The 13,993-nt window shown below is 42.8% G+C and overlaps 1 protein-coding gene across 1 annotated transcript in view; it reads right to left on the bottom strand.

Moving 5' to 3' along the window:
- LARGE1 (LARGE xylosyl- and glucuronyltransferase 1) overlaps positions 1 to 13,993 on the bottom strand; it is a 319,140-nt gene that overhangs the window by 223,435 nt on the left and 81,712 nt on the right. The window contains exon 2 of the mRNA XM_053407478.1: positions 9,529 to 9,712. Within this exon, the coding sequence (XP_053263453.1) occupies positions 9,529 to 9,634 (106 nt within the window). The 5' untranslated portion in view covers positions 9,635 to 9,712. The remainder of the gene's footprint in view (positions 1 to 9,528; positions 9,713 to 13,993) is intronic.

The raw sequence follows: 13,993 nt of genomic DNA, 5'->3' as shown, positions 1-13,993 counted from the left end.
TCTTCAATTACAACCTGCAGTGATGAAATTCAGCAAGAGTGAAGGAAGAAATAAAAAGGAATGAAACCACCAGGATGAGTTTGTGGAGCCAGATTATTAAAAGTCCCACAGATGTCGGTGCAAGTGACAGCCGCCAGAGCTTCATGAGGTAGGGAAATAGAATATGGAAAATTAAATTCCCCATTGGACCTGGACAAGATTAATATCTTCTCTGATGAACTGAATGTGTTTAATCTGCACTGCTAATATTAAATTTCCTGAGGTGCACATAGAAAAAAGTTTTTTTTGTGTGTGGGTGGGGGGACATGTCAAAGGGTAGTAGTGACCTATAAAAATATAGGTCTTTTTTTATTCTCTGAAAGTATATTCTCTCCAACCACTAGGTAAAGCTGGAATGTATTGGGTGTTAGGGGATCCATAGTACCTCTAGTGGGGAACACGCAAACTGCTATATCAGTCCATGTATGTTTCCTCATCCCAGCATCCCTAGATCTAATGTATGTGTGAGTGCATGCAGGGGGAGAATCTCCAGCCTAGGAGCAAACAACATTGGCTTGGCAGGAGCCCCAGTTTAATCTGCAAGGTGATTCCCCACAAATCATGGCCACCTGCCAGGGACAGATGGGCAGGATAACCCACCTCTCAACCATCTGGCATCATTATGGCATCAGGTGATTGGCAGGTGGACCACTGTCTCACCTGTCAAAGCTGGCCCATGGAGGTGTGACAGATTATGATCTAGATCCCAAGTCAAAAAGGTCCCCTGTCTTTGGTCTAATGTGTAACCCTTAACAGGTGGATTATCGCCAGGTTTCCACAAGCCACTCCTACAACAGTAGGTGGGCTACAAAATGGCTTGCTGCATGGGGCACATGACACAGAGAAGGAGATCTAAGGGGCCTCCATGAAATAGCCCATCTTATTTGAAGAGGCCCCTTTAAGTCCCATTAGACTTCCAAACATTAGGACAGTGCACGCTATATATTTTCAGTGAAAAAGAACATTTCTTTCTCACTTTAGATGTATAAATGACCTCACCCCACACTGTAAATTCAAGTGAACTTTTAGATTTACTCACTTCGCAATTTATTGGCAAAAGTTCAGAGAACATTTGTTAAAGCTGCTGGAGAGCAATAATTATGTACGCACAGACAAGAAATTTGTACTCCAGCTCATATAAAATATTCTATGATCTTTCCTTTGAGACAGTTACCTTTTTTATATTAAAAAACAGACTTTGAAACAGACTAGGAAGTTGTTATATTTAATACTTCTGGGAAAGAATATTGCCCTGGTATTCAGTTCAGAGATTAAACAGGTCAACTCAATGAAAATGATTTGAGAAGGTTTTTTATGAGAACCATACCCATCCTTGTAATACCAAGGCCTTATTTAAATTTAATATGACAAACACGCACCATGGGGTTGGATCCAGCCTCAGTCATGCTTTGAACAGACCCACTAAAATCAATGGAATTTCTAATTTAAGTTCCTTTTTTTAAAAAAAAAATAATGCTCTCCTCTAAGCATGACTAAGTCTGGGTTGAAACTCAGTAAGTTTGTGCACACGTGCAATTAGATGGTTGATGGCCTATTATTCAGTGTAAGAGTATGTAATCCCAGCCTCTTAGTTGATGCAATACCCTTTCACACACTGGAGAGAACTGACACTTCTGCCCTGTGGTTTCCTCTTCAAAGTGAGTGCTGTGGTGGGAAAGTGGGTATGGGAAAGAAAGAGACAGATGGAGGGAGTCTAAGGATAGTCACAAAAAAACAGGCAAAGGAATGGAATAGAATGGAGAGTTACTCAGGTTAGACTAAGAACAGACAAAGTGGTACCTTCCAGCTCCTGAGTTATCTTAGAGTTCATCTATCTGAAAGATCGTATTCCCAGGTTTTGAGATATTCATGGGAGCCCCTTACTTTGGTCCTGCTACCCACACAGGCACACTTGATAAGGACACAAGGAAAGGGCCTTCTCAGTGGCTGCTCCCAGACTTTGGAACTCCCTGCCAGGAAAAGCTAGACTGGCACCCTCCTTGTTGTCCTTCCACCAGCATGTGAAAACTTTCTTGTTTCAACAGGTTATGGGGAATGAAAAGGCTGGTGCTGTGGTGTTTTAATTGTAATTATTGATAGGGTTTTAACATATTTTATATACGTTTATAGTTCTAGTTCTACAAATGTTCAATTGTTTTTCATGATTGGTTTTCTCCGCATGATATTTTATTCAAGCTTTTTCATAATACAAGATAAAAAAAACTAATCTAAATAAGATTTTTTCCCTATGTTTTAAGCAGTTATTATTTTTTCCTTTAAGCTGTCTTGAGTCCCCATCAGGGGAAAAGGCAGGTTATGAATGAATGAATAATAAACTAGGACCAGGGAGCCATGAAAAACACTGAGCAGCCTTGGCCATTCACGATCTCTTAGTCTGACCTACCTCATAGGGTGGTTGTGATTAATTGGGGTGGTGGTGGAGAGAAACACAGATATAACCCTGAGCTCATTGGAAAATAAGGAGTTAAAATGCAATAAGTAGTAACTGATTAACAACTATTTGCAAGGTTACTTGAATAAGTTTCAAGTTTCTCCATGGCAAACTGGTAATTTACACTCTTTAAATTATTAAAATAGTTTTTTGCATTAGTGTACTCATGATGTAAACATTTCTAAAGAGTAAACACATTCCATTCTTAATGCATAAAAGATTACTAGTAAACATCATTTCATTATACATTAATTGCAAGTTTTATTTGGTGAACCTAATATACAGATGCTATTAAGTGATGAAATTAAATCCTTATTTGCATGAATAGTTATTTGACATGTTAAACAGCTATTTAAAACTATTCAGTTTGATCCTCTTTGTGGAATTATTTTTAGATTTCACAATAGTTATTAGGCCAGAGAAGTTGCTTTTCTACCAAAATGGACAAGGCTGAAAATGAATATATTTAAAAAACCAATGAAATTTGCTGCTCTGGTTTAGTGAAAGGAGGGGGATTAAAGGTTGTCGATGTAATCAAGAAGAATAGCATTCTCCAGAAAATAATTCCCTAGGGAAGCATTCACAGATCAATTAGCTGAATTCAGACTGCCAACTCTGTCTTGTGGATCGAGGGCCCGACCCCCGCTATGTGAAATAAACACACAAGGACACGTGATATAAGGTTAATGGGCAAGAAAAGGCCACAACTTTATTGATTACAGCAGTGAAAAGGTATTGGCTTAGGCATTGGATGACTATAGGAGGTGGGTTTATTCAACAGTAGGTGGAGCCTGTTGATGCTAATCCAACTATAGGCTCACCCCCTGATGTCACCGAGGGTCGTGCCATGGCCTCCCGCCAAGCAGGCATCGGACGGAATACACGACCGCCAGATTCCTTTAACGGAATAACCCACGGTAGATAGCATAGGCGATGGCCACACCTAGCCCTTGACACACATGAATCCAATGCCTAACCTACCCACCAATACCACAAAAGTTGTGACGATTGCTACGAGGTAGGCGAAAAAACCAAAAAGCCTAATGCCAAATGGAAAAATTCCTACCAGGCCCCCCAGACAACCGGGGCGACCAACCTAAGGTCCATAGCAAGGCCAAAAAACCTAGACCCTGAGCTAAATGGGAGTGGAGGGTGGGTGACTCGCTGCAGGACGACGACGACTGAGGAGGAGGCGGAGCTGGAGCCGCAGCATTAAGCTGCTAAACACGCCCCCCGGAGACACCTGGTTGGCTGCCTCCGGTGGGCGTGGGCACCAGCCAGGTGAGGAGGGGCGGGGGCTAAGGCCCCCGGCCAGGGGCGGAGCTCGGGCTCCCGCCCACAACCACTCCCCTCTCTTCCAGGGAGGAGAGTCTTTACCCTATATGGATCTGAAGCGGTCAACCAAATCCCACATTGGCTGAAGTCTCTCCCCTGCTGACCAAAATTGGTAGTACCTGACATTTACTGTGGGGGTTCTGTTCCCGGCTCCTGCATGCCCTGCCTCGCCTCATTCCATCTCACCCTTTTAGTGACATCTTTCAGACATGCATTAATCAGTCGTTGCCTGTGATTTTTCCAAATCACTTCTGCTCATGGAAGCTGTACAACTCAGAGCAGCAAATAAAACTAAACTACTGTAGTCAAACTGGTAAAACCTCAACATGTGCTGGGTTGGCAGGAGTGTGTGAACGGGATGGGGAACTCACTGCGCAATGCCCACTTAGTATGTTTGAATGCTGTTTTCAGTGGGCAGATGAAAAGGGCTTCCACTGAACGTGGATGTGATTATACAGAAATATTCTTAATACTTTTACCATTGCTATTATCATCTCGTAGGATTGTATTTTAAATGTTGTAAGCATCATGAGTAGATTGAATTTGGAGTGGAAGTTGATGAATCCCACAAACCAAGAAATAAACAAATAAATTGGACCCAACCTCTCCAACGCTGGCAATCCATTTCCAGGTTCTCTAAACCCAGATACCACAATCCAAAGGTTTGCTAGAATAGTTGAAATGAGTGAGATAACGATCTAAGGAGTGGTGGGAAACATCCATTAGAAATCCACTTTCTCCTTTCAAAGTCTTCAGTGGTATAAACTGCAGGTTAGAATAACTTGATTCTGCTCTGGGTAAGAATTAACTGGAAAACATGAATACCCCATTCAGTTTAACAGCCCTGGATTTATTTTCTTTTTAAAAAAATCTGAATAAATGGGCAGACTTTGGTACTATGGTGCCCTAAGCTAGGCAAAAATCCTCCCCCAGCACCCACACAGTGCTGGGCTTTGGGAAGGAGGTTTGAGGATTCCAGGAGGGTCCTAGAGCCTTTCACCTTCTCCCCAAATCTTGGCAAGTACTAACTAGGCTTTGGGAAGGAGAATGGAGGGCTCTAGGACCCTGCTGGAGCCTACATGCCTCCTTCCCATAACAGGACACCTTCTCTGCTCAGAGCTCAGTGAGGGGGAAACGGTCAGCTGCCCTAACTCTGCCTCTGCTGAACACTCAGATTATGGTAAGAGACCCTGGCTCAGTGACAGAGCACATGCTCTGCATAGAGAAGGTGCTAGGTTGAGTCCCTAGTACCTCCAGTTACAAAGGATCAGGGTAAGGTGTTGAGAGTTTCCAGGACCTTGGACAGCCACTGCAAGGCATAGCAGATGATACTGAATGGGCCAAAGGTCCCATTCGATACGAAGCAGCCTCATGTATTCATTACTTCAAACTAAGTATCATGCAATTTTCCTTCTTCTAAAGCAGACCTGCACAATGTGTGACTTACCAAGTCAAATGCAGCTCATCAGTTAAAATAGTGTCATCTGTCAGGTTGGGAATTAGTGGCAATAAAATTTCTGGTTTTGCTACCTGCCCAGAATTACAAAATTGGGGTTGGGGTTATCTAGTTCCTTGCAGAATATCACATGGCTGTTGGGTTGCATTCATCCAGGGGAGTCACAGAAGCTGTGCAAGCCTGTTCTGTTGCAAGAACAGTGACCACAGGCAATTCCCAGGTGGAGGGGGAATAAGGTTATATGAGATCAGTGTTTTAGTCTTGGCAAGACATCTCAGTTCCTCTCTCAATCTGACAGAAACTAAAGTTACTTTTGAATCACTGCTCATTCAAATATTGCTTATGTATGCACCGGGGAATAAACCTCATTCTCTTTTTCATGCTTCAGTATTAGCTTTGTCTTTCAAGATGTTAGCTAAACAGATGAGAGTCCTTCATCTCCTTTGGGTTTTGAGGTGCTGAATTGTAAGATCGGAAAATTTAAATCCCCCAGCCCATAAAGGGAACAGCACTGCTGCAAGAAAAAAAGGAAAAGAAAGGAAGGGGGGTAGGGAAGCTGAGATTGTCTATTCGGAGCCTGCCAATGTAAGGAAGGCTTGAAAACTGGGGTAAGCTGAACTAAAGCAAATGGACAATTAATTCCTAAAACTACTGTTCAGAAGCTGGTGTCAAAGCCAAAGCCAGTTTCCTAGTTGCCTAACTAAAGGTAAAGGTAAAGGGACCCCTGACCATTAGGTCCAGTCGTGGATGACTCTGGGGTTGCGGCGCTCCTCTCGCTTTACTGGCTGAGGGAGCCGGTGTACAGCTTCCGGGTCATGTGGCCAGCATGACTAAGCCGCTTCTGGCGAACCAGAGCAGCGCACGGAAACGCTGTTTACCTTCCCGCTGGAGCGGTACCTGTTTAACTACTTGCACTTTGACGTGCTTTCGAACTGCTAGGTTGGCAGGAGCAGGGACCGAGCAACGCGAGCTCACCCCGTCACGGGGATTCGAACCGCTGACCTTCTGATCGGCAAGTCCTAGGCTCTGTGGTTTAACCCACAGCGCCACCCGCGTCCCTAACTAAAGGTAGGAGATAGGAAAAAATATAATTGTCATAACAGAACATGGTAGAAGATCACTTTGCTGACTCTTTACTTGTATTTTGTATTTGCTATGTTGTTGTTTATGTTGCTTGCTGAAATGATAATAAAGCCTGGAGTACAATGTTAAAACCAAAAGAGCTATTTTATGTTTATTTTGTAAGCAGTGCAATTTATTGGTGAATACCTCCCCCATTCTTTGTAATTAGAACAATTTTGTATTGTTGTAACATTCAATATTGCAGAAGGTTTTTTACAACTCAAAAAACCTCCCTACAAATCATTTTCTAAATAATGGGATATCTTCTTAGACACCACAAATGCAACAACACACATGTGGTACTGATAATACCAAGATTGCAAGTTTGATCCCTGTAAGGAATAGCTACATATTCCTGCATTGTAGGGGGTTGGAATGGCTGACCCTCAGGGTCCCTTCCAAATCTATGATTCTAAGATTCTATGGTGTGGGTGCAGGGGAGAAGCTTCCTTATACCAAGTAAGACAGCACAATGTATGGGGAAGGGAGAGACAGACAGGAAGCTTCTTTACAGATTCCAACCACTGGCTCATCTACCTCTGCATTGTCTACACAATGGCATCAGCTCTCGAGGGTTTCAAACAAGAGTCTTTTCCAACCCTTCCTGAAGATGTGAGAGACTGAGCATAGGACCTTTGGAATTCAAAATGTACTTTTACTACTGAGCTGGGTCTTTCAAACAGCACACCATGCTCATCTTTTGAATGCTTAGGAGACACAAACCTGGACAAACTATCTTCCTATCTAAGCTGCTGTCCTCGAGCTGTTTGATTGCCTGCTGCTCTTGCATTTACTTTGGTGGGGTGGGAGGAAAGAGCCAGACACCTGTTGCATGACACACTCCAGATTCGTAAATGCCTCTAAGCAACTGGGAGATGGGATTATCTACAGCTGGACTGTAAGACAGAAGATAGGAAATAATAATTTGGAATGTAAGTCACTTTTTTTTTAAAGGAGAGCTTTGAATTATAGAGCAAGGAGGGGCAGGGGAGAAATCAAACCTCTTCAGCATGCAAAAGCCATTCTGATTTCAAGTAGCCAATTTCTCACTCTTCCATTAATGTTTTATTCTAGAAAGCACTTATGCAATGACTATGGGACAGCCAAGTTGTAATTAACTAAATACTTGCCTATGTAAGCATATGTCGACATCTGCAATGACAACATCAGCAGAGAGTGTGACATTCCATTGGCTGGAATCTATGGTACTCCAGAAGTTGCTTACCTACATCTCCCATCATTGCTGACCACTGGAGGGCCACAGGTTAGCCACACATCCCACCCCCCACCCCCACTGTACAGTGTTAACCCCAGTAAGAGAAGCATGAACCAGGGTTGTTTCATCCTGTGAGCCTACAACTTCTTTATAACTTCAGATAGTTGGTCAAGACACATCTTTTTCAGAGGGTATATGGAGGAGGAAAGGACTTAATTGATAACTACTAATAGCAACAGCATTCAGTAATTTGTTGTTGTGTGTGTGTTTTAAGTGTTTGTGTACATGTAGATCTTTAAAGTCATTAATGGCGTCAGCTCTATATACCTGAAGGAAGTCTCCACACCCATGATTCAGCCCGGGCACTGAGGTCTAGCTCCAAGAGCCTTCCAGTGATTCCCTCATTGTGAGAAGTGAAGTTATAGGGAATCAGGCAGAGGGCTTCTCGATTTTGACACCCACCCTGTGAAACACCTTCCCATCAGATGTCAAAGGGATAAATAATTATACAACCTTCCATAGACATCTGAAGACAGCCCTGTTTTGGAACACTTTTAATGTGTGATGTTCTGTTGTTTTGTTGCTGTGTTTTTGTATATTATGTAGGGGACGCGGGTGGTGCTGTGGTCTAAACCACTGAGCCTCTTGGGTTTGCCACTTGGAAGGTCAGCAGCTTGAATCTGCATGACAGGGTGAGCTCCTGTTGCTCTGTCCCAGCTTCTGCCAACCTAGCAGTTCGAAAGCCCATCAGTGCATGTAGATAAATATATACCACTGCGGCGGGAAGGTAAACGGCATTTCCATGCGCTCTGGCTTCTATCACGGTGTTCCGTTGTGCCAGAAGCAGTTTAGTAATGCTGGCCACATGACCTGGAAAGCTGTCTGTGGACAAACGCCGGCTCTCTTGACCTGAAGTGAGATGAGTGCCGCATCCCATAGTTGCTTTTGACTGGACTTAACCGTCCAGGGGTCATTTACCTTTTTTACCTGTATATTATGTAGGAACCTAATCAGAATGGGTCAACCTAGTCAGATCGGTGGTGTAGAAAAAAATTAGTTGTTGTTGTTGTTGTTAATAGATTGCATTTCTTATGGGTTTAATGCATTCTTATTCACTTGTTATTTTTACTGTAAACCACACTGTGACTTGTGCAAATGGTGGTATAAAAATAAATAGATTTTGTTTTGATGTTCTTTGTGAAGTGCAGAAGCTTCCTTTCCCCCAACAAGTTGTAAGAAAAAAATCAATTTATATCAGGCAATTCTTTTATCAGACCTCCACTAAAACATAGATTTATTTTTCTTCATTTTTCCAAGCACAGAGTTTGAATCATGAAATGTACTCAGACTGCTTCCAGCAATGCTGCCACCAGATCTGAACTGCCAGTTGCAGTGGACATGCATTTATGAAGAGGACAAATTTCACTCTAAAAATGTTGCTCTGTTTTAAACACTCTTCAGATCATAAATAGTTAACTGTGTGAAGATGGGAAGCAAAAACTGGTCTTTTACTCCTAGTTGAAGGCAAACAGCTTGTATTGTGCTGGGGTTCAACTGGCAGTCTGCACAAGGAGAGTTAAACAAATACTGTTGCTGAAGGAAGGTGATATATATAAAATCAGTCTATGATGCTAATAAATCAGTTTATGCTACAACCCTCAAAATAGGCACAACCACAGAAGCTAGCTAACTAGGAGGTCTGGAAAATAGATACTGAAAATGTCAGGGTGAAGAGACAGCATCGCCTCCCCTCCCTTTTTATAGTGGGTGGGGAAATGGGGGAGGCAACAGATGACAACTTCATCCCATCTGTCCAAATGCTACTAGATCTAAAGTGACAGCAACAAAAGTCCCCAAACTCATCAGCTCCCAAAACCCATCAATATTAGGCAGGCTTTTTCCTCTTACCTTCAAAGCTCCCAGCAAACAGGTAAATCCAGGTTACAGCAGGAACAAAAAGGAGAGTCAGAGAGGCAGCCAGGAATTTCCGTCGCCCTCTGCAGATTCCCAGCATTCTCTCAGAAGTGGAGATTCCTAATCTGGTTCTGTTCCTATGTCGGAAGCATGAAGTCCACAGTCTCCCACATATTCCCTGAAAGAAAGAGAAGGAAGCAATACATTATCAGTGCACATTAGCACCCTGCCATTCCCATGAGCAAAGTTAGACTCCTCCAACAGTCCCTGCAAAAACACGGGTAAAAATAGGCCACACACACTGCAAAAACACAGTCCCAATTTCAGTATTCTGTAAAATGTCAAAAACAATAAATGTGTTCCTTAGAAGCATCATGAAAGAGCATAAATCAATAGCGTATCTTATCATATCAGCTACACGCGACATACATTTTATAAAAAAAGAAACCATTTTACGCTGGCCTATGAAAATAAAGAAACCTCCATTCTCCTTGATGTCTCTGCACAGGTGGTATTCCTGGGTAGATAAAACAGGGCCACCTGTTCTGCTGCCTCTGCTTCCAAAGAGCAGCAGGTACACCAGCAGCAGACTGAAAACAGAAGAGTCAGAAGCAGTAGCAATCAGTAGTAGTAAGCAACAATGTTCTCTGAGAGTTGCTTCATACACAATGCTTTCTAGGTGTGCACTTAACATGCTTCGGTTATTCCCTGAAAACATGTGAATATGGCAATAGTTTACAAACATGTAAGCCATTCAGGTTCACGTGTCTGGAATCTACAACAGACAGCAATTTCTTGTTAAGTCTTGTGTTCTGTTCTGATTTCAGATCGGTTACTGTGAAATGTAAAACTGAAGTGTAAGGTGGCCTTAGGGCCTTTTACATTTCACCATTTCAGTTTGCTCCTTAGCACTACTGTGGCACTTGCACTCATCCAGAATCAACAGCTTGATAACCCTCATCCACTGTCAGAGGCAGTATGCACATGAAAACCACACCTCTGGAAAGCAAGTTCTGGTAACCAGACCAATACAGCAGAGGGGAAACTGTACCTATATGATGGCTCAGACTCCTCTCCAGCAAATGCATTCATTATTCATTTTGTGCTATGTATGTGTTTTTCAGGCATTCATAACTGTGGATTAAAACGAACATGGAAGGAGGGGAGAGTGGGCAAAGGCACTCTTTCTCCCTTCCCCAACACCCTCCTTTACTCAGAATGTGCCTGTACAATATAGAATCTTGTCGTCCCGTCCCGCCACCTTTTTTTGGTTAGCCATTCTGATGGAACTCACTCAATACAACTCGGTATTGGGTGTTTTTTTACAGGAAATGTGTGCGTTTCAGACTAACCCTATTAACAGAGTCTCTGTCAAGTGTGAGTACAGTGGTACCTCGGGTTACAGACACTTCAGGCTACAGACGCTTCAGGTTACAGACTCCAAAAATAGTACCTCAGGTTAAGAACTTTGCTTCAGGATGAGAACAGAAATCGTGCTCCAGCGGCCCGGCGGCAGCAGGAGGCCCCATTAGCTAAAGTGGTACCTCAGGTTAAGAACAGTTTCAGGTTAAGAACAGACCTCCAGAACGAATTAAGTTCTTAACCCAAGGTACCACTGTACTATGAAATGTCAAGTGTGACATTTTCAGTAGAACCATTAACCTTCTCTCATTTTGCATTTGAATAGTGTTTATGTTTTGTTTGCGGTCTTCCAAAAATATAGGGGGCAGGAAGCTTCCATTTGCTTATATGGGAGGACGACCCCACAGATAGGTTGCCTGTTCTTAGGTATGTTACTCACTAGCATTGTGCACCACTGTGCTGTACAATCAATCCATCTCACTTAAAAGATAAGCAAATGCAAGTATTTCTTATTGCGATCATTCTGTGAATGCAAATATCTCACAATTTTGAGGAAAACAAAGCATAGAAGCAAATCATTTGAAAAGAACTAGCTGTTTTTGTTGAAACTGATGATCTAGTGTAGTTAAAATATCAAAGGGAAAAGAAACTGGCACCAGGATCTTGAAATTCTAATGGCAATTCATCAGCCAAAACTTACAAATAGCACAACATGCAAGGGTAAAACATCACTGCACTCCACTGAAAAGTATTTTATTTGAATATGGAAGGTCCAGGTGCAAATCCTGGCTCACCAAGAAAATACACTGGGCAGCCTTGGAAAAGTCACTTTCTCTTAACTGCCCCCCCCCACCTCTATCAAAATAGGGGCAAACAGAATAGTGAAGTTATAGAAGTTATAGGTAAAGGGACCCCTGACCATCAGGTCCAGTAACAGATGACTCTGGGGTTGTGGCGCTCTTCTCACTTTATTGGTCAAGGGAGCTGGTGTACAGCTTCTGGGTCATGTGGCTGGCGAACCAGAGCAGCACATGGAAATGCTGTTTACCTTCTCGTCGGAGCGGTACCTATTTATCTACTTGCACTTCGACGTGCTTTCGAACTACTAGGTTGGCAGGAGCTGGGACTGAGAAACGGGAGCTCACCCCGTCGTGGGGATTTGAACCGCTGACCTTCTGATCAGCAAGCCCTAGGTCTATGGTTTAGACCGCAGTGCCACCCGCGTCCCTCTTATAGAAGTTATAGAGGTTATTAGATACTAATCTCAGAGTTAGAGAACACATTGGTTAATCCTCATAGCTCTTCCAGTTGGCAATTCAGGCAGTTACTAGTGTCAGTACCAGAGTTATCTGTTATGCCGCACATTCCAGAATCGGACTCTGCTTTTAATTCTTTGTCATCAATAATCTTAAAGACCTTCAGGCTACCCTGTTTGCTTCATGGTCCTCTCTAGCTTGCTGGCACACGAAAACCAAAAGAAGTGACAGCCACTCTGAAAGGCAGGTGAAGACAACAGTGAACACACTCAAAACCTTACATTCAGATTATTTATTTAAAAAATATGAAAAAGACCATCACAAATATTAATAGCACAGCTTTAGCATGGCTTGGGCATAGCTCTTGTATGAATACAAGTAATCGCACCACAAAATTATTATCACAGATGCAGTCAATTTGTTTAAAACATTTAAACCCACCTTGTGGGCTGTGGCTGCTATAAAAATATAGTAAGTACCACTACTATTATCATCATCATCATTATTATCAATTATTTATTAACTACCTTCTAAAAAAATAGTCTCAAGGCTATTTACACTAAAGATAATTAAAAACGAAAAATGAAAACCACAACAAATATATTTAAATCAAGACTAAAACCATACAAAATAGGCACTCAGGGTAAAGATCCATTTATCCAGCTATAAAAGCCTGCCAGAACACAAATGTCTTCAATTGCTTCAGGAAAGTGCATATAGTGGGCACCTGTTGTACCTTGACAGAATTGCCATTCCACAGAATGGGGCAACTATATTACAAGCCCTGCTCTGAGTTATTGTGAAACAGGTTTCTGAGATCTTTGCAGAAGAGACTCTCCCACAGACTGCAGTGATCTACTGATTGTAAGGCATAAGGTGCTCTCTCAAGGAACTTGGTCTTGAGACTTCTCTGCTAGTATCAGCATGTTGAACTCAGCCCAGTAGCAGATTGGCACCTAGTGCAAATCCTGAAAGCAGGGTGTAATACGATGGTGGCAGCTTGCCCCCACAAGCAACCTAGGAGCCCTGTTCTGCACCAGCTTCAGCCTCCTAATCATAGGGTGCATTGGACTAATTGAACTGCGAGGTTATCAGTGAATGGACAACTGTGGTCAAGCTATCCTGATCTAGGAACAGTTGTAGTTGTCATATCAACCCAAGTTGGTAAAAGGCACCCCTAGACACTAAGGATACCAGCATCTACAGTAACAGAGCTGGATTTGGGAGCAGCCCCATTCCGGGGGGGGGGGGTAACATACCAACTTCCTGGAGCTGGGAACTACTCCTCCACAGTGTCTCCACCTTACCAGTATTTAGACTCAGTTTCTTTGGCCTCATCTAGGGCCTTCTCAGTCATGCCCAATTCAGACGTGAAAGAGAAATAGAGTTGGGTATCATCAGCATATTCCTCCCAAACACCTAAAGACTGCTCCATGTAGATGTTAAATAGCATCAGAGACAATACAATGCCTTGTAACACCCTATAGCTAAAAAGCCAGGAGACCAAGAAGCACCCATCCAATTCTACCACTCCTGGAGATAAGATTGGAACTACCAAAGAACAGCCCCCCCCATACCCATCTCCAGCAGATAGTCCAGGAGGATACCATCATCGATGGTATCAAAAGTTGATAAGAGCTACTGCAACACATTCTGCAATAGCTGTTAATGTAATACAGTGGTACCTCGGTTTACGAACTTAATCCGTTCAAGAAGTCCGTTCTTAAACTGAAACCATTCTTAAACTGAGGCATGCTTTCCCTAATGAGGCCTCCCATGCCGGTGCCCTTCTACCATTTGGATTCCGTTCTTAGACTGAGGTAAAGTTCGCAAACCGGGAC

Source organism: Podarcis raffonei, chromosome 10 (genome assembly GCF_027172205.1).
Source record: "Podarcis raffonei isolate rPodRaf1 chromosome 10, rPodRaf1.pri, whole genome shotgun sequence".
NCBI lineage: Eukaryota > Metazoa > Chordata > Lepidosauria > Squamata > Lacertidae > Podarcis > Podarcis raffonei.
This window is presented reverse-complemented; position numbering and strand designations above follow the sequence as displayed.